This window comes from Cryptotermes secundus, unplaced genomic scaffold (assembly GCF_002891405.2).
Source record: "Cryptotermes secundus unplaced genomic scaffold, Csec_1.0 scaffold511, whole genome shotgun sequence".
In the NCBI taxonomy this organism is placed as follows: Eukaryota; Metazoa; Arthropoda; class Insecta; order Blattodea; family Kalotermitidae; genus Cryptotermes; species Cryptotermes secundus.
In genome coordinates this window covers 700,428-721,753 of record NW_019727101.1, presented here as the reverse complement: position 1 = coordinate 721,753, position 21,326 = coordinate 700,428, and the positions used below count along the sequence as shown (strand labels likewise).

General features: G+C 44.8%; 1 protein-coding gene across 6 annotated transcripts in view; it reads left to right on the top strand.

Annotated features, from left to right (window-relative positions):
- Positions 1–21,326, top strand: part of LOC111864416 (homeobox protein prospero) — a 278,473-nt gene that overhangs the window by 205,631 nt on the left and 51,516 nt on the right. For 3 of the 6 annotated variants that reach the window (XM_023851644.2, XM_033751421.1, XM_023851645.2), the window contains exon 3: positions 16,058–19,615. In XM_023851644.2, coding sequence (XP_023707412.1) covers positions 16,222–19,615 — 3,394 coding nt within the window. In that variant the 5' untranslated portion in view covers positions 16,058–16,221. The remainder of the gene's footprint in view (positions 1–16,057; positions 19,616–21,326) is intronic. The other 3 variants (XM_033751425.1, XM_033751424.1, XM_033751423.1) reach the window with 1 other exon arrangement.

Genomic DNA, 21,326 nt, shown 5'->3' with positions numbered 1-21,326 from the left:
GAAACGCTGCTAACATCCTATATACAGTGTCACCATGCAGAAGGCAGTAATCTTCATAACAAAACTACAATCACGAGGTTAAACTAGAGATATGTTTGCTACACAGCCTTTTAGAGTCCCATCTGACTAAATACGCAGAAATGCAAATATCTTAATTCACTGAAAGGAAAACGTAGATTAGAAGAGTCCGAAAACAAATTGATGAGAATAATATTTATGTCAACGGGAGGGAAAACACGAGTACGGGCAGAATTGGGTAATGACGAGACACATATTTTGTTTTATGTACCAAATATTTTCAAATAAGACAACTTGCACGGGACATTTAAGCCCCAGGGCAAAACTGCCGGAATGTGAATTTGACTCCTAAACTCCAACTAATACCAAAATTAAGAATTTGAAAACCCCGACCCCCGCTTCGCTATACTACGCAGTAAAGTGGGAAAAAAAGGAAAAAAAAAAAGAAAAAAAATTGAAGCTATCTCTGTAACAGGACGTGGGGACCCATAGGGTTTTGAGATGTTGAGGCTCCAACATTTTCTAGACAATCGGCTCACAGATGGGGGTGAGGTTGTCAGCCTTACGCGCCGGCTGCCCTTTATCCTCCAGGAAGTTTCCTAGTACTCATCTCTGTTAGAGGCTAAGTCGATCCCAGGGCCATAATGCAGCTGGAAGGGTTAGGTCAAATGAAGAATCAAATGATCTCACCGAGAATCGAGCCAGCGACCTTCCGGCTTGTACCATAGCACCTCAGACAAGTGCGCTACCGCGTGCATCGCGCCATACTATATAGTGCGGTGCTTAATTTTGCACTGGGGCAAATTTGCCTTCTCACGTATCTTACTCAAACTGCAACTTGGTGAAGAAAACAGCTTAAGCTCAGTCGGTACAGCGTTCATTTCCCGGCAGTAGAAGATCTTCTCTTCTCCAAAGCGTCTAGACACACTCTGGGGTCCACCAGCCTCTTATCCATTTGGTTCCGGGGGCAGGGCCGTGAAGCTGCCCACTCACCTCCATTTAGTGCCGAGGTCAAGAATACGTGGATCTATACATCCACTCCCATATACGTCTTCAAGGTGCAGTGCTTAATTAGGAAAGTACAGGGAAAACACAGATGGGACATATACATACATACATACATAGATACATACATACATACATAGTCTCAATTTATAACATATTTTAAGTTCCATGCAAATTTTAACCTGTACATTTTAAATTATTTACTACCCAAATAATTTCTGATATTGACTTGAAATTGGAACCTTGAGAAGATAAATTCAGTCGAACAATTCTGACAACAGAATGCCTAAATGTAAAGACGTAAAACTTCAGCAACGGATCCACTGCGCATTCAACATAAATATACATATATAGGTCGCGGGTTCAAGTCCAGATGAGGTCATTGGATTTTTTCAATTGACCTAATCCTTCCAGCAGCACTATAGCCCTGGGGTCGACTCAGCCTCTAATAGAAATGAGTACCAGGAATATTCTTGGGGGTAAAGGGCGGCCGGTGCGTAGGGCTGACAACCTTACCGCCATCTATGAGCCGACTGTCTGGAGAAAATATGGGAACCTCAACATCTCAAAACCCTATGGGCCTCCACGGCCTGTTACAGGGATACCTTTACTTTTACTGTATATAATGTGAAGTATTTGATCAACCCCAGTGCAACTTCCTTTTCAATGTTTCTCCCCCCCCCCTTTCCCCTCTTCTGGATACATTTCTTTCTCTATGCTCTCTCTATCTCCTCCCTTCTTCTTCTTTGTCCTTTTCGTACATCTCCTTCTACAATGTTCACTCCTTCCGCTATTCTTCATTTCCTTCTCCTTTCCTCTTATCATTATTCTCCTTCTTTTCGTGCTATATCACTTCTTCACCTCCCCTGCTTTTTCCTCCAATTCTTCCTTTCCTGTATCCTTTCCTCCATCCTTCCCTTATATTTCCTGTACCACAGCTGTGCAATCGGGACCCAAAGAGAGATACTGTAGCGAATTAAAATCGGCCGTGCTTCGTGAAACATGCCCACCTCAAGAAAACCTATTTACATTTCGAAACACGTAGCCGCGGTACACGCACTTCTACTGCTACCATGAAGGCAGAGACTTTACTTTTACCGGTGTTGTACATCACAAAGTTCTACGCAGGGCGCAGGCGCACGAAGGCGAAATTCACGGGGAATTACTTTCATAGAACTGAGCCTTTCTTGAGAAGCCGTCAGTCGCTCAGCTGCTCAAGAAATTCCCAATATTTTGTGGAACCCGAAAGTTCTTTACCGTGTTCGCAAGAGTCCACCACTGGTCTCTATCCTGAGCCAGATTAATCTAGCCCGAACCACTTTATCCAATCTCTCTAAGTTACATTTTAATATTACCCTCCTACTTACGCCTAAGTCTTCCTAATACTCTCTTTCGTCTTGGTTTTTCCGGCAAAGTCCTGTATGCGTTCCCCTTCGTACTCATGCGCGCTACACGCCCTGCCCACTCAAAGGTAACTGCCGCCTGTCCTACAACAAGGACAGCGGGCAAACGAATACCAACGGACAGTAACATGTTTTGTGCTGTCGCGCACTGACTTACTGAGAATCAGTTTAAGTCTGCAGGCCTAAAATTCGTGTCCGGCCTACAGAACTGCAGGCATCAATATCTATAATATTCTTTATTCAGAAATAATTGGAAACACTAAGCCGACAAGATCATGTCAGTTTCAGGTTTACTGTATGATTGAAAGTTGAAGTTGTGGGAGACAGAAACAAAAATTGCACTTCGTGGATATGTGGCACGATACAGAACATACAAAATCCATCTATACCTACGTCTTTAAAGTTGCCTCTTACTTTCAGATGTTCCGAATACAATTTGGCGGGCTCTTTCTTCTCTTCCATACGAAGCTATACTCTATGCTTAACTAAGCACCACGTCATGAAGGCGTAAGGGGGAAATGGGTGTATAATTCCAGATTTTCTTGATCTCTGCACTAGCTGGAGTTGAGTGGTCAGCTTCACCGGTGGGGAAAGAGCTCCTGGTACCTATTGGATAGGAAGTTGGGTGTAGCCCAGGGCCGGTGTAACGTTAAACGACATTAAAAACGAAATATATATGAGGCATAAAGAGCCAAGATAGCTCAGTGAGTTAAATAACCAATGGGTTGCATGACAGGAGAACCTAGACTCAATTCCCTGGAGAGACAAGAGATTTTTCTTTCCTCCACTGTAGTCCCGATCGGCTGTGGGGCCCACCCGGTTACCTATTCAGTGGTTATAGGAGGCTGTTTACACAGGGGTAAAGCGGTCGGGGAGTGAGGTTGACCACATGTCTTCATCCAGTGAAATCGAAAGTTGTTTAAAACTGTACCTCCACTTCCCCATACGTCGTCATTACTTTACACTTTAGTGTACACTGTACCATACATAGAAACGTCCGGAGTACAGTACTGAGGTCTTTGCTGTTCACGTCTTATCTAATCTTGAAATATTTAAAGAAGGGGGTTACAACTTGCAAGAAGAGACAGTACCTCCCCATAGAATTAATGTCAGTGGCTTTCGGACTTGGGGCTGCACCCTTCTGTATGTCAGCGGTTATCATCTTTCAAACATTTGAATTGGCTTCATACTGGTTCCAGCCTTCTTTAGTTGACTATAAGATTTTATAAAAAGACATCTTAGAAGTAGGTACCTAGCGTCTTGGAATGCACATAATAAACAACTATAACAACAATACAGAAGGGGGGATTGTGTTTTCTTGATTTTGAAATGCTGCCCCATTTGTTCGTCTCCTTAGGGACCGGTTTCTCTTCTTGTCGTGACATAGTCTCTGGCTTATGCAGAAAAGTCCGTTACGACTCTTTTCTTGGGATATCAAAGATCCCCCTTCGAAGGGTCTATCAGGTAGGGGGGATTCCTTCCTTCCGGTTTTATATTCTCCTTCTTGTCTGCCTTGAGTCTACAATGCTTCCACAGTATTTGCAAGAGGACACTTCACACAAGGAACCCGTTTTCTTTCTACTGACGAATACTCAACGAATAACTTTTATATTTATACTCATCTGTTTCACTTTTAACACAATCACGTTTAGGTCTTAAGAGCCCAGTGGTTCCTTTATGTACACCCTGCTTTAATATACTTGTACTTGAAATCTGCATTCTTCTCACACAAATGTTTATATTTTTCGTATGGTTCTCGCAATAAAAAGCGATTATTTCCCTAAACAGCATTAACTGGTTGGTTTTGTGGTGGAGACATAATGTGTTTCCTGTGAGGTATGGACTGAAATCATATATTATTTAAAAGAAATTTATTCTTCAGCAATCTTGGACTCCGGATGGGGGCTTGACATCAAGACAGATTGGCCAAACGGCCGTCGGTCGTAACATAGAGTTGAAATTGACTCTGAGTTAGTATGAAAGGGTTAACTCAAAGTGCTGTTTCCAGATATTTCGTGATACAAATTTTAGCTTACGTAGATATGATGAAATAAAAAATCTGGCAAAGTTCAATTATTTTGAAACGATACTAAATAAAATCTTTATTCGCGAAAACATCAGGAACATATTGAACTTGGATATTGTTTCATCTTAGAATCTTTAGCTGTCACGTCGTCTAAAACATAAAGTTTAAAATATGTACAACGAAAATTTTACGTGGCGTTTTCAATGTGTGAAACACTGAAGGTGTTGAGAACGGGGTTCTGAGGGGAATATTTGGACCTAAGAAGGAAGAAGCTATCAGGAGGCTGAAGAAAACTGAGTAATGAGTTGAATAATTCGAATCCCTCTCCAGACATTACTCGGGTGATCGAACAAAGAAGGATGAGATGTGAGGAACATGAAGCACGCATTGGAATACGGATAATGTAAGGAAAACAGAGAGATAGATACTGTCAGGAAGACCTAGTAGTTGATGGTAGGATAATATTAAAATGGATCTTAAAGAAACAGCATGGGATGGTGAAGACTGGATTCATCTGGCTTAAAACATATACTTCTCGTACACAAGTGGTTTTGACGATGATAGATTTGCCATAAATCATAGAACACTAGGTTTACACAGGCCCAGAAACGAACTAATTAACTGTATAGGGCAAAGTTTTTACTGTGAAGCTATACAATAAGCGAGTCACATAATTGCCAGCATGTTATGAAATCCGAAGGTTCATTACAGAATTCACATCAGCCCACCATTAGTCTATGTCCTTAGCCACATGAATTCAGTCGAGACCCTAATATCCAATTTCTTTAACGTCAATTTTAATGTTATCCTCCTGTTTATGCATATATCTTCCTAGAGTTCTGCTTTTTTTCAAAATTTTTGCATGAATTTCTCTTTAGACTCATGCGCGCTACATGCCTATCTCATTCAATGCTCCTTGATGGGCACGTAGCCACTTTTTTTATTGCTAGTGGGGTGGGTCTAAGACCCTTGTACTGCGGTCATTTCTGGCCTATTGTAACAGCCCCAGATGATAGGTGAGGGTGATTGTGGAGCAATTTGTGGAATGAAGATTGGCAGGGGAAACCGAAGTACTCGGAGAAAACCTGCCCCAGCGCCACTTTGGCCACAACAAATCCCACTTGGCCAGACCCGGGATCGAACCCGAGCCGCCGCATTTGGAAACCATCCACTAACCGCTTGAGCTATGGCGGTCCTAGCCACTTACTTACTAGCACATAAATTGAATTTATGTTGGGAAATCATGGCCTCCGTATTATTGCAGCAGAAGTGCAGCATAGTTTCTGCAGTAGAAATAATGCACCCAGCCCGCATCGTCTCAAGACGTACCGTTGCAGGGCTAAGGAGGGGATGTCAAAAGCCGTTGAGAGTTCAACCGTGAAAAGATCTACTTCCTTCCCTTCTGCGTTACTTTTTCTCCCTCCTTGAAGGTCTATCTGTGAAGAAAGGCACGCCAAGTTATCACCTGCCAGGTACAGCAAATCCAAATCTCAGACCGACCGTTTTGCGTATTACCGATAATACTGTCACTAGCCCAGAGCATATATGCATTTAGAATAACAAAGTTCGAGCCCAGAATTCACAGTGGCTGGAAAAATGATAAGGTTACGATATTGTTATACTTGATTGGGTACAGCATCATGATGATGTATTTGGAAGTGGAGGTACATCTCTAGGCATTCCTTCATTAGCAATACATGGAGGTGGTTAGATTCACGTCCCGGCAGCTCTACTGTCCAGGGAAAATCCCCCTTTACCCACTGGACACGAGACTGGGTGGGACACAGAGATAGCCTGTAGAGAAGAGAAATACGTACTGTCACGTGTAGGGTGGTACGCGTGACGAAGATAACGAGTTCTAGTTCAGATGAGTGGATTTATTATTACTTTGGTTACAACCTCTCTCAATAATATTTAATACAGGCAATACAGCGCTATCTCTAATTTAAACAATTTCCAGTACACCTCTGCACATGCACTAGGAATCACAAGCTTCACTAGTCGCCTCCTGGCAACGGATCTCAACACATAACTCATCACTTCGAATCACTATGAAATCTTCTTGCCATTTCTTGTTCAATCACCATGGAACCTCGGAACTCAACTAAAACTCTACACTGTACTGCACTACACTGCACTCTGCACTAGTCTCTCAGTCTAATCTAAGTCAAAGTCAAAATTATATTGCGACTGACGGTCAGTCATTTAGTCAGTCTTGGTGTCAAGCTCAATCTGGGGCTCATGACCACATATTTATTACTGTTTGACAGTTATTGTGGGGCGCCCTCTCTGACGAGAGGACGGGTCTGTTTTCGTCAGAGTCATTGTCTGCAGTAGTAAATCAATTGTCATAATGTAAAATATATTTACATTTTACATGTTAAACATGTTATTAAATGTATATAAAATAAATACAGATCCTCTGTCAATCCAGGCTCAGTACAGCAGATTATGCCATATTTCTAGTAGTTTCCGCTACAACGGCAGTCTAATCACTTGAACGATCACATGCTTGACCGCCGCCAAGCTTAAGTCAAAGCCAAAGCCAGAGTTACTTTACGACTGGCGGCTTTCCGCCAGTCAGTTCTTCTTGGTGTCAGGCCCCTTGAGGCCCACGATCAGAGATTTCTAACTGAACTCTTGCGGTAGTAGTCCCTATGCAACATCCTCTCTGAGGAGAAGATGGGTTTGTCTCTTATGTCTAGTCTCAGCTATAACAGATGCTCGTTCTCTAAGCTTCACACGGACCACATTGGAAACATCTTTCGTTCTTGACTCCTACTGTCGTAACGCACTCAACTGAAGGTTGTTTACAGGTCGTTGCATAGAAACGGAGATTCTTCTATTGTTGCCTTGCGTGTATTCGGTCGCGGGGTGTTCACCGGTCCGTTACCTAGCAATAGTCTTGACATCCACGTTACAGTATTTATTTCCCTTGCCCGGAATCGAACACAGCTCCTTCGGTTGTCCAATCCACAACCTGGTTACTATAATGACTTTAGACGTAGAGATTTAAAGAAGGCAAATTATGAAATTCAGGGAACTTACCTGAATTATGAATTCAGATAATTGCATAAGAAGATAATGGACTTTATGGCAGACTACAGTAAAAGCTGTGTCTGAAGAAGAAACACATATAAACGTTGCAGAGGAAATCTCATTGGGAAACAAACTGAAAACGGAAGAGTCTCTCTTGTGAAGTCACCAGTCCCTCAGCTTCTGAAGAATATCCCAACATTTTACTGAACCAGAGTTTTCATTACTGTCTTCACAAAAGCCCTCCACTGGTCTCTATCATGAGCCACATAAATCCAGTCCATACTACGATCGATTTTAATATTTCCCACCTACACCTATGTCTTCCCAGTATTCTCTTTCTTTCTGACTTTCCCACCAAAATCTTTTATACATTCCTCTTCTCCCCATTCGTGCCACATACCCTTCCCATCTCACCCTCCTTGACTTTACTATAACTATACCTGACGAAGCTTTCAGCTGTATAAGCGTCTTAAAATAGGGTACAAGTAATATGCAATTTATCGCGTTCCTAATTGAATCATAGCCTATTAAAAGCGGAACATCACAAGCCTGGGTGTGGCGACAGGTAGAGGAAGTGACGTAGTAGGCAGCCTATGCACAATGAACTGGATTACTAGAACATGTAAAGAAAACGGAATGCTTTTAATCGGAGTTCCTCGTCGTGGTAAGGGAAGTTCAAGCAAAAACCTCAGAAAGACTCATTACTGGAGATCGAACTTGTATTCTTACCGTGTCTGAAGAATTTCACTCTGTTTTGTTTAACATCACTATTTAATACGTCACGCCCATAAACCTAACATTGCCTGTCTAAAACATCTTTCCGGGTACGTCATATCTTGAGTAGGAGATCTTACAGAGGAAAAGTCCTGTTTGCTCAGAAATAGGTATTCGACATGACGATTTGGGTCCCCAAATACGTTTAAAACAGAATATAGCAACTTCCAGTTGGAGAAAACTGCACAATGAGGAATTTCATAACTTTTACTCTTCTCCAAGTATAATTAGAGTGATCAAGTCAAGGAGGATGAGGTGGGAAGGGCATGTAGCACGAATGAGGGAGAAGAGGAAATCGTATACGGTATTGGTGGGAAAAAACCAGATAGAAAGAAACCACTGGGAAGACCAATATTACCAATATTAAAATGGATCTTAGTGAGATAGGATGGGAAGGTATGGACTGGATTGATCTGGCTTAGGATAGGGACCAGTGGAGGGCTCTTGTGAACACGGTACTGAACTTTCAGGTTCCATAAATGCTGGGAAGTTATTGATTAGCTACATAATTGGTGGCTTTTCAAGAAGCGCTCAGCTCCGTGAGTGAGAATAGAAAGCATATAGTAAAATATTCTTGGTTTGTTCAACGAAGCTTTTTACTGCTTGGTCTTACTGACTAATGATATGATTTGTGGGTTATGAAATGGAAGACATGGTAAGACGTGAGCATGGTCTGCTAATAGGTCAATCCCGGTATTATTTTGGAGGGGCTGAGGAAAATATAACAAATTCCGAGGCTTCCAAGCCGAGATTTTAATCCAGGATCTCTCAAAAGAGGAAGCAGGCAAATTAACTTTAACAGCCATGATGCAGTGGTTATAATTCCAAATTAGAGGATTAAAGTGTTCGATTCTTAGAGCCGTGCAATCTGAACAAATTTATCCTGTGTTTCTGACTAAGCTAAGGTTGTCTCTGTGCTTAATTAATTAACCACTCTTCCACGAAGGAGCATGCAGGGATTGGGTGTATAGATCCATGTTTTCTTCATGTCGTCACAAGTTGGAAGTGACTGATCAGATTCGCACCCCCGAAAGTTTTACCCCCCTCCCCCCCGGTACCCTTTAGATAGGAGGCTGGGAGGGCCGCAGAGCCGGTCTGGAGGACGTGGAGAAAAGAAAATTCTAGACCGTACCGGAACTCGAACTCCGAAACCTCAGCCGTCCAGCCCGCAGCCTATCGCTATACCGACTGAGCTCTCCGCGCTCATAGGTTTCTCAGCGCGTCCAGGTAAATGATATGATACAATTTAACCGTTCATGGTCGTATTTTCGTAACTGACACTAAGCCACAAACAGTGACATGCGAAATGTTATCTGCATGTATACTACAGCACGTGACAACGAGATCAGTGGGTGTATTGACGGGACACGGAGTTGACAACCGAAGAACTGAGGTTCGATTCCGTACAGGGACAAAATCTATCTCTTATCCACAGCATTCACGTCAGGGATCATTCAACTTCCTGTCCAGAGACGACTGAAGGCTGTTTCATCGAAGTGAAGTTGCTTTGCTACAAAGCTGAATCCTCACATGCATCTAGCATCCATATTGAGAATGCTTGGAGCTATATTTCCATTTCTCCATACGTCTTCATGGCATGATAATTATGTACAAATATAATTTCACCTCTATCCACATTACAACAACGAGTAGAGGCGAAAACTGTCATAACGAAAAGCAATTCCAACAAATGAGAGAATAATGCGACACTTCAAAATCATAAAAGAGAATTAAATTGTCAATTCAGGAAGGTGCAATGAAAACCGAGGAGAAGTAGTGTTCCAGTTAGCAAAACACATCCTTCCCTTGCTCCCACGCACAACCCCCACCAACACTCACCCTTCTTATCAGCTCGACACACATCGAGATATTCGCGAAACACCCTCCCTTCCGCATGCCCCAAAGCAGGGTTGGCCATTCCCACTACAACGTTCTGACGTCACTTGTATTCTAGCGAGTCAGGATAGCGACCAAGCTATGAGTTGAACTACCAGAGAATCGGGTTTCTTTTTGCGACAGGGCCCCAAGCGTACTGCACTATGTCGTCCATGAGTATTTGGATGAAGCCTTTGGCAATAGATGGATTGGACGTGGAGGCCACCTCGCTCTCCTGACTTGACTCCATTGGATTTCTTTCTCGGGGGTACATGCAGAGCCAGGTGTACGAGACTCCAGTGGAGACACAACATGATCTTGTGGCAAGAATTGCAGTAGCAGCTGGAACCATCCGGGAAATGCCGGAAATCTTTCAAAGAGCGGTGCAGAATATGCAATGAAGTCGGCAGCCGCCATTTTTAGCAACTGTTCTAATGTAAAACAACGATAACATCCCCTAAAACACTGGCAACCTATCGGAAATTTTTCTGACCCTTAGTGCCAAAAGGAAGCCTTTCCGGACATGAGTGTATTAACAAAATATGATCAGATCGAACCCATCTATCTACCACTCTGTATAATGTCGAACAGAAGATGACTAGAGGATAATGAACTGGAAGGGATATGGAAGGAAGTGATCGTGGATTGATATGAGGTACTATCCGGAAACTGTCTGGACGTCGTAAGGAACACCACCACAATTGTCAATCAAGACAATTGGCGTCCATGCCGAGATTCGAACCGGGTACACAACGAATCCAAATAAGCAACATTACCGACTGAGTCAAATTTCTGGATAACAAGAAATGTTTTGGTCCATCAGAGCCATGAACAACAGCATCTTCACGATTCAGAAACGGAAAACATGAGCCTAAGCTCATTAAGACTTATCGGTAGATCATGTGGTTATGGTGACAGCTGGAGGACAGGATGCGAGGGGGGTCATACAACGCATACAGCACTGCATGGTTGAGTTCACACCCACCGGAACAAGCAGTGATCAGTGCTATTGTGCGCAAGACGACGGGCCAGGAAATCGTATTCCTATCTTTCAGGGCATTTCGTATTTGTTTTAAAGCACGCCATTGGCCAATCAAGAAGGAAAATATCTGGAGTTCGACAAAATTGAAGTAACTCGATTTCTGGCAGTAGCAAATCTATGTTAGAGGCCCATTGTTCTTGGAAGTATTCTCAGATCAGTCCCAATATTAAAATTATACTGTCATGTGTCCGGAGTTCCGTGACTCTTAATAACAGGTTCTGGACTATAAGACTGGATTTATTAACACCTTATGCCATCAACTTGCACTTACAAACAATACAGCGCTATCGTTGATTTATACAATTTACAGTTCAGCGTCACACACGCACTAGAATTCTCAGTCTTCACTAGTCGTATCCTGGTAACGGAATTAACACAATCTCACTGTGAATGAATCTTCTAATCATACATGATGTCTCACTGGCAAAGTCTAATTCCTTTCTTGTCATTGCCTGCAGCTGCCAACTCCGAAGACTCGACCCAATTCTCTTCCGACCACTCTTCTGTACTACAACTTTTGAACTCCCAATTCCAATTCTCTCATCTAATCTCTCTAACTACAAATTCTCCTTATATAACCTCGGGTCGAACCCATAGAAAACATCTTTTATTGAGTATTTTTGTGTTACCTAGCAACGTGCTGTAGCACGGTCCACAGAGAACACAGCTCCCATTGTCGCGTGTTCGCTGGAACGTGTGTACTGAGTCGCTGCCTAGCAATGAGGTCGAAACGTCACAATATTAATATCGGAAATGCATACAATAACAAAGAGACTGAAATTCCTCTCAACTTCATTGAAAACCAGTTATCATTTTAAGAGTAAGATTAAATGACCACTCATTGAAAATGTGCAGAGGCGTGGAAAAGGAAGCTGCACACACTTTCTTGTCTGTACCATACATCGACATGATATTGGTTCCACGTGCCGTCCAGCTTTACCACTCGAAGAAGAGAATCAGGACCCATTTGATATAAGGTTGGATGAGCAAATTTAGATAAAGTAAGGATTAGAAAAGTTCAAATGCATTTTCCTGGGGATTATTGATCACAATAATCCCATAATACGTACATTATAGTTTAGTTCTAAAAGTTTGTGACGATTGTACTGTCACGTGTAGGGAGCGTTGGGGTGACGAAAATAATGGGTTATAGATGGATGAATGGATTTATTGGTGTTCTTTTACAATTACACGCATGAAATAAAGTCTTCAACACGACCACTATTCAGCTGCCTTCTGAATTCTCTTCGAATGACGGTTTCTCACATCACTCTTCGACTGAATGTCCCACAAACAGCTCCACTTGCTAACACGACGAATTTTTAGGAGCCCTAGTCCCTCGAATTCTCTCTCTCCCCCTCGAAATCTCTAATTCTGGGTCTTATGTTACGACCGACGGTCAGACGGTCAGTCTGTCTCGGAATATAGCACCCATCTGAGGATTACGACCAGATCTTCATTACTGTCAGACAGTTGCGGGTTTGTTGATGTGGGGCACTCTCTCTGACGAGAGGACGGGTCTGTCGTTTACAACTGGTGCTGGAATCGACAGCGCAGTCATTCTCGTCTCCGGGTTCCCTGGGGCTTGTGGTCATATTTTACTGTCTCAAATTTGAGACTTCCTTTTCGTCGCCTCCTGCGACTCGCAGGGTTACGGTGGAGATATTCGACCCCGCCTCCACGCGGGAAGCTTATATTACTCTCTCTCTCTCTCTGAATTCTGAACCTCATCCTAAGCTGGCTTCACGTGGACTGCAAATAGAACACCATCTGTTACAGTTCCTGATAGTCTGCTTATCTGTTGCTGCAGGAACAGTGTTTACCTTGCCGTTGTCTAGTAACAGACGTCTCTTCTGACCCTACCATTCCGGCTTTCAGGCTCCATGTCACAGTATATTAATATAACTGTTGTGCTTCTAGATATTATCCATCGTCCTGTTTTTATAGGGACTAACTGTATCTATTGAGTCCAAATGAGTAGATTTGACCTGAAGATGGAAACAGAATCCTCTACGAAACATTGTGTTTTAAATCAGAATAGGATGATATTTTAAATAAATACCGGTCGATGGATAATGTCCAGAAACACAAGAGATGTACATTATACGTAGCTGTTTCTGTTCTGAGACATATGAGGTTACTTCAATCCGGAAACTGCATCAATATGTTTGACTTGTATCCAAAAGCTGCCTACTCGAAATCTAGCTGGGACATCGTGTACCCTGAGTGAAATTCTTTCCTCAGTTCTTCCAGGTAAATGTGGGCATGGTGCCTAAAAAATAGGCCACGATCCTGAGAGATTTACTGTTTTCACGGCAGTAAAATTATGAATATTAATGTCTGCTAATAAGAACCGGGATAGCATAGTCGGTATAGCGACTGGCTACAGGCTGGACGACCAAGGGATCGGAGTTCGAGTCCCGGTGGGGCAAGAATCTTCATTTCTCCGTGTTGTCCTGACGGGCTCTGGGGTTCACACAACCTCCTATCCAATGGGTACCGGATGCTACTTCCCTGGGTGGTAAAGCGGCAGGGGCTTGAATCTGACCACTTACCTCCAGCTAGCGCCGAGGTTAAGAAAATGTGGATCTATGCAGCCACTCCCCCATACGCCTTCATGGCATGGTGCTTAATTAGTTAGGCAAAGGGACAACTTTACCTTTCTTTAGTGTCTGATAATACATGATATAGTGTAGTATGCAGGGAAGTTGCGAACAATTCGGAGGAAGCTGCCGCCTCCATCTTCAGGGCAGAAGAATATTATCCTTAAGTACGAGGCAGGACGTTCTTTCGAACTGGCTTGTAACTTTCTACCAGACTACACTGAGTCACATGACTTTGACAGCTTTACCTCCAATGTTTCCAATTCTCCTGTACATTCTTTCATCCTTTTCAATCATACGCAGCAACAGAAGAATATATTTCGGTTAAAAGACTCTTAGTATATTTAATGACGATGTTTCAGCTATACAGGTTATACAGTAGAGAATGAGACGAGAAGATGTTCATGAATGGGGCATACATGTATGTGGGGCATTTCACAATGTGGTCAATTCTGCAGACTATTTATATTAAAATAGTAGGACTGATAAATTATGAATCGAAATATATCTGAAAGGAACCGGTGGTAGCCTAATCGCGTTACAAACCCTGTATTGAACTGGTGGGGCCGAGTAAAACCATCAAAATCTTCAATCTGAATCTCCGGTGTCTCGGGCCAAAATTCGAACCGAGAACCTCATGACCGTTACTCAGACCAGTACAGTATTATTGACGGTATGGAAGGAGTTCAAAGGATTTCAAAGGAATAAACTTTTAGTATTCGGTTCGATATATCGATACAAAATTACTGTATTCCTATTCGATATTCTCAAGAAATAGGGTGAACACACAGGATCTCTTAAAAGCGTTATTTTCTGGGACGCACGCCGTGTAGACTGGTAGAAGTTTACGGGTCTTTCGGAGGTATATGTTGCTTCCATCTTCAGGATCAAAGAATATGGTCTGTAAGAAAACAAGCAACCAGTAAACATCAAGGTGAGGCAAACTCCTAACCCATACTATCACACTGATGTCCGTAACAATTTCTAAGCCTTCTTACGGGCTTGCAGAAACTGAAGTAAGAAGACCCTGGGATATTTACTGACGGGGAAAGGGGAAGGGGTTTGGTGACCCTGACGCAGTATTTAACAATCACTGAGCAACAAGCCTATGTTATTGAATGACGCCTGCTCACAGCTTCTAACAAAGTGTTATGTCATTACAAGTAAATTCCCATTATCAATACAATTTTGTCATAGAGTATGTCATGGAGCTGAGCACTTCTGGAGGAACCGCCAATTCTACAGCTACTCAAGAATTTCCCAGCATTTTATCGAACCCGAAGGTTCATTACCGTGTCCACAAGAGCCCTCCACTGGTCCCTATCCTGAACCAGATCAATCCAATCCATACCATCCCATCCTTTCTCTCTAAGATCCATTTTAATATTGTTCACCCACCTACGCCTTGGTCTTCTCAGTGGTCTCTTTCCTTATGGCTATCCCACCAATCCTATACGCATTCCTCGTCTCCCCCATCCGTGCTACATGTTATGCCTCCTTGACTTTTGAATGAACAAATAACTAAAGAAAAACTCCACCGAGCGCAAACCTTTCTAATTTGCTAACAGTCGTTCAGCTGGTGAAGAAATTTACTGCCTTTCATGGAACCGGGAATTTAGGTTAACCTAACGATAACAATGATAACACAATCATGGCATTATTGTTATTATTGTCGTCATCATCATAATGGCCACGTCATAGCTCTGGCACCTAGTCACCGGGTTACCAACGCGGCGCGAGTTCCAGCTCAGGTCAGATGTGCGATCTGTTGTGGATAAATACTCCGGTTTCCCCTCCCAGTTCTTATTACACTAACTAATGCGTATTCGTTAATCATAGTATCATTGATACTGGCATCATCATCACCCTATCATCCTTGTCATCACCAGAACCTTCGTAATCCTAAGTGTCCAAAGATTTTATACACTGGTGATAAACAGATAATATGGCAGATGTCTTAACATCAATGTACGTAGAGGCGGTGATGAGTTCTAATAATTTGAATAATTAATTCACCAACTTTTGCAGTAATTAGCTCTGTGCAATGGTTATACGTAAGGATAAGACTGGGAAGGGGGACGCAGCGACGCTGCTCGAGGGGTGCAGCATCACAATAGCTCAGTGGAATAAGGGTGGCAGGGGGGAGGGCTGCATTTCCTTCTACTTCTAACTGGGTGACGGTGGGGTGGGGAGGCTTGCTTGCACACGGGACAGGTGTTACAGCGGGCACGAGGCGTACATCTGACGGCTGGTCTTGTTTTGCACCTTGCAGGCTGTGTTATGGGAAACTGAACGCCGCATACGAGGGCGAGAGAGGGGAGTCACACCAGCGGGGAGGGGAGGACTATCCTCCTTCAGCCAGCCACTGGCTACGTCACCGCCCCTACCACAAGCCAAGGGGAGAGAACCCTCGGCCAATAAGAGACGGTTATTCTTATGATGTCATCAGAAGAGGAAACCGAATGTTTCGGGTTGTATGGAGATAAACTGTTGAAGAAGGCTAAACGAACGAGACAGCGCGTGGACGCAGGAGAACCGAGGAATAGCTACTCATCAATTCCTAACTTCAGTTCGCGGCCCACTTTCCTCGGTGGAGGGTTATACGGCGCCATCTTCAGCCAGAGCCATCAGCACTTCGGTCTCTTCGGACCGGGCTTTGGGTCCGCCAAGATGCTCAACGAGCTGCTGGGTCGCCAGGTGAAACAGGCGGCAGACGCAGCGTCCACACCGGACAACATGATGACCATGGACTCGGCCAGTAGCGACGGCAAAGTCAACTACGATTGTCTGAACGCCACTTCGGTTATACGCAGGGGACTCGACGAGGACGGGAGCCCTCCCCCTCATGATATCGCGCATCACATGTTGAGAGACATTTTACAAGGTCGCAAAAAGGATCTGATGCAACTGGAGCAGGAACTGCGCGGTGTGAGTGTGAGTGGAAACAGCGGAGAGGCGAACTCGCCCGACAACAACAACAGTATAAACAACAACAACAACGAACTGAAAAACGGTGGTATAGTGAGTGCGGGGGGTGGTGATACTAGTGACACGGAGACCGGTGGAGGTGGCTGCAAGCCGCTCACAGTGAACGGGGGCGACATGAACATGGACACTTCGGATGTGAACAGCGCAGAGGACGAGGCCGCCGCTGCTGCCGCCATGGAGGAGGCGCTCAGTGAGGTTGGCGTCGTGTCTAAGCAACAGCAGGCAGAGCTCATGGAAGATGCGCTGAACAGCATGAATGGAGGCGGTGCCTCAGATTCGGAACCCTCCATGGCGTCGCCAGCGTCTGAGTCTTTGGCAAACCCTAAGGATGACGTTGATGCCGAGACGCCCGGGACCGCCGACCTGAACAAAGAGCAGGAATCACCGTGCGCACCACCTGTGGCACAGAAACCAGAGCAACTGGAGCTGAAGCGTGCGCGCGTTGAAAATATCGTGTCGTCCATGAGGTCCAGTCCGGCCCTGCCCGTCGTCAACGGCTGCAAGAAGCGCAAGCTCTACCACCCCCAGCAGCACGATAATAGTGCCGAGCGCTACAACTCCTCGGGCTATGGACTCGGGCTCGGACTTGGGCTATTGCTGGACGACGATGACGAGATGGAGCCTCCGGAAGTGCGTCAGAAGCGCGTCGAGAAGAATGCGCTTAAGAGCCAGCTGCGAACAATGCAGGAGCAGCTGGCTGAGATGCAGCAGAAGTACGTACAGCTGTGTACACGAATGGAACAAGAGTCAGACTGCCAGGACACGGAGGATGTTACCAGCGACCTGGAGCAGGACGGTAACAGTATGCCCATGCCGGACAAGCCAATCACGACGCCTGTTACGACTCCCGTCACGACGCCCATGAAAGAGGTTGTACCCTGCTCACCCATCAGTAACCAACCAGGACTTTCTCCTGCGGTGTCGAAATTGGTGTCCGCCAAATTACATCCTCATCAAAATGTCTCTCATCCACCCCCTCACCAACATCCTTTGCTCCCAACGCTGAACGGTGGTTTATCGCTCCTTCAACAGCAGCAGCAGCATCAACAACAACAGCATCAACAGCAACAGCAACCCCCTCATGGTCCTCAGCATGAATCCCACACCCAGCCCTCACTCCCACATCACCACCAGCAGCATCACCACCATCACCATGCCATCAGTAATGCGGCAGCTATGTACCTGGGCGTCAGCCACAAAATTTTCCTTGAGAATGAGGCCCGTCTCGCGAAAGACGCGGCCGTCGCGGCGGCGGTGGCGGCAGAACAGCAGCACCAACACCAGCAGCAGCAACAACAGCAGCAACAACAACAACAGCAGCAGCAACAACAACAACAGCAACAGCAGCAGCAACAACAACAGCAGCAGCAGCAACAAACACAACAGCATCCAAACCAGAGCCAACAGCAGCATGGCGGGGGCCCACCCGGTCCGCCCCAGCTGCAGGCTAACCACCCCCACCAGCCGCCACCGCCTAGCCAGCAACAGATGCCCAAGAGCTCATCCGTCTCCACGGACTTCTCCGAGCGCTTCTCTCTGTTTCGTAACAATGTGAGCGCCATGGCGCCAGTGTCCGGCTCCGATCTCGAGGGCCTGGCGGATGTGCTCAAGACAGAAATCACGGCTTCGCTCACGAATTTAATAGATTCCATCGTGGCTCGCTTCATGCAGCAGCGTCGCTTCTTGGGAAAGCAGTCAGAGGTGGCAGCGGCGGCGGCAGCAGCCGAGCAGCTCAACAAGGACCTCCTGATGGCCTCGCAGCTACTGGATCGAAAGTCGCCCCGTACAAAAGTCATAGACCGAGGGAGCACAACTGGGGGAAGTGGAGGTGGCATTGTAGGTGCCCCCAGGATAAACGGCAATGCGTTTCCAACACTCGGAATGACGCACGCAAATAATAATCCTGAAAACAACATCAACACCATGAACCTACCCCATGTGAGGCCATCGCCCACGGCGGCAATGTTTCAGCCTCCGAAGGCCCCTGGAAGCGTCAACAATTCTGCAGGGGCGGGGCTGTATTCATCTATGAGTGGTCTCGGGGGCCCTCACATGAACCCGTACTGCATGTCCGAAGGGCGTGAAGGCATGCCCGAGCAGAACGAGGCACTAAGCCTTGTGGTGACGCCCAAGAAGAAGCGTCACAAGGTGACAGACACCCGCATCACCCCTCGAACCGTGAGCCGCATTCTGGCTCAGGACGGCATGACAGTGACCACTGCGGGTCCCATGCCGGACGGAACCCCGACGAATAAGTATGGCAACCTCATGGCCTCCACAAGCGGAGGTGGTGGCGCAGGCGGCGCAGGAAGTGGAGCGGACTCACCACCACCGCGTCCGTACCATCCGCCCCCGCCACCCATCCTCCCGGTGTCTCTACCCACGTCAGTGGCCATCCCCAACCCAAGCCTGCACGAATCGCAGGTATTCTCACCCTACAGCCCGTTCTACAACGCGCACCATCAGCAGCAGCAACAGCAGCAACAACAACAGCAACAGCAGCAGCAACAGCAACAACAACAGCAACAACAACAGCAGCAACAGCAACAACACCAGCACCAACACATGGCATCCTCGAGTCCGCCGGGGGGCATTGGTGTAGGCACTGGGGACCCACGGGATTCACCGCCCCTGCCGCACCCCCCGACGCTCCTCCATCCCGCTCTCCTGGCGGCGGCGCAACACGGCGGCTCTCCGGACTACGGCCACCTGCGCGCCAGCTCCGGCATGGGGGGCGGTGCAGATAGCGTCGACCGGAACTCAGACTGCAACTCAGGGGACGGGCCGTACGACGGCATCCAACCAACAATATCCTTTAGCAATACATCCACGCAGATAACGAGTAAGTTGCAGACCTCACTATCAGTCTTGTTAAAGGTAACTTCACTGTAAATCCCACCTGAACACTGCTGCTTTCTTTGGGTTTCTCTTTCGGAGGAAAGTGATCTGGCGTGCTGTAAAATAATCCCATTTGGCTCCAGACAGACTTGTGTTGCCGTTACTTAGTGACTTCTGTTTGGCGACACCTTAATGGCGGGTGACAAAAATTCCGTTAAGTCGTTATTTCCTTGAAAGTTGTAATAAATTAATCAATTTTCGTTCTAGCTCTCATAGGAACTGTAGCCTGTAGACTGGAGACCTTGTTTCATATATAAAACTAGGAGTATCAGTCTAACACAGGTAGCGGACATGAACTAAGTGCCCGATGTCTTTAATATACAGTTAGATATCAGGCATACATGCCGACGTAAGGAAGATAGGGGAGGAATAAAAAAGATGTCATATTGAATGCACAAACAAAGATTACAGGCGGGCGACTGAACTCCTGAAAGGAATGAATTATGAATTTATGTTCTGCCGTCATCATATAGTCCGTCTTGTGCCCCACCTCTTGTTATTAGGTCGTTTCTTATTCACTGGATAGAATGCGAGGTCCCTCTGCTGCCGTGAGAAATGCAACCGCTGTGGCATATTAGTGTTTGTCTTCCCATCAAGAAAAAATCTTCATTCATTTTTATTTCCACGCCTGAGATTTTAATCTTTCGTTGGAAGGAATATACCATTTAAGATATGAAATCAGCACACCTTCTAAATCATGTACATTATGTAACTTGCTAAGACACGCAATGCCAACATATTAGAAATTAAATTTTAATTAAAAAAACAGCTATTATAAGTAGTTCCCATTTATGTAATCTGTACTGACATTGGTCTGTATACACTTAGTACTTTTATTCATAGATGAATTCAGTTCTCAGAGTACTTCGATAAATTGTAGGGGGAAAACATACTTTTACACTGTATCTGAATTATGAAAAATGTGAAAGGGAAATGAACCATAAATTATCTTCGAAACTTTTTATCTCCTAATTTTATATAATACAAATTCTTTATAATAAAATTTGCGTTATATCTGTACAGATGATTGCTTTAAAGGCCTTTCATAATATGTCATATATGAGTTACGTGGGAAATATTTTTATATTCACATGTAACATTAAAAATTTTATACCGTTTTATAAAAAGCTGCAAGTAAAGTAGTAAGTCATGGAGAAATAGGGCATATAAAGCGTGCGTGACTATGAGAGAAGTTTCATTCTTTTCCTGGCACAAACCTCGTTCTCTTCTTACTAATGGATAAACACAATTGCTACCTTACCTCTATACTTATTTATCTTTCATCAGGATTACTTTTTCAAGAATATTACTCAGAGAAGGGCTATGTCCTGTGTTTCCTTCAGAATATGTATTAAGAAACAGTTGCTAGATTGTGAGCAATGTGTCTGTTCTCGGACAAACATATTATAACTGCTCGTGGTCACAAGTCCTCTTGCATGCAGACTCTGGGCCACAGGTTGGTAGCAAAGGCATGTGCCCCTAAGAGTGACGGTCTGGAAGCAAATTACGTGGTTCGCCTATAACATTACCACTTCTAATACACTGTAGTTTCTACTACGTGAAGCGTCACGTGTCTTTATCTTTTAAGTCTGCTATACATCTGAAAACTTCAGATGTAATTCAGACACTAAGTAAAATTTACTATTCTTTCTTTA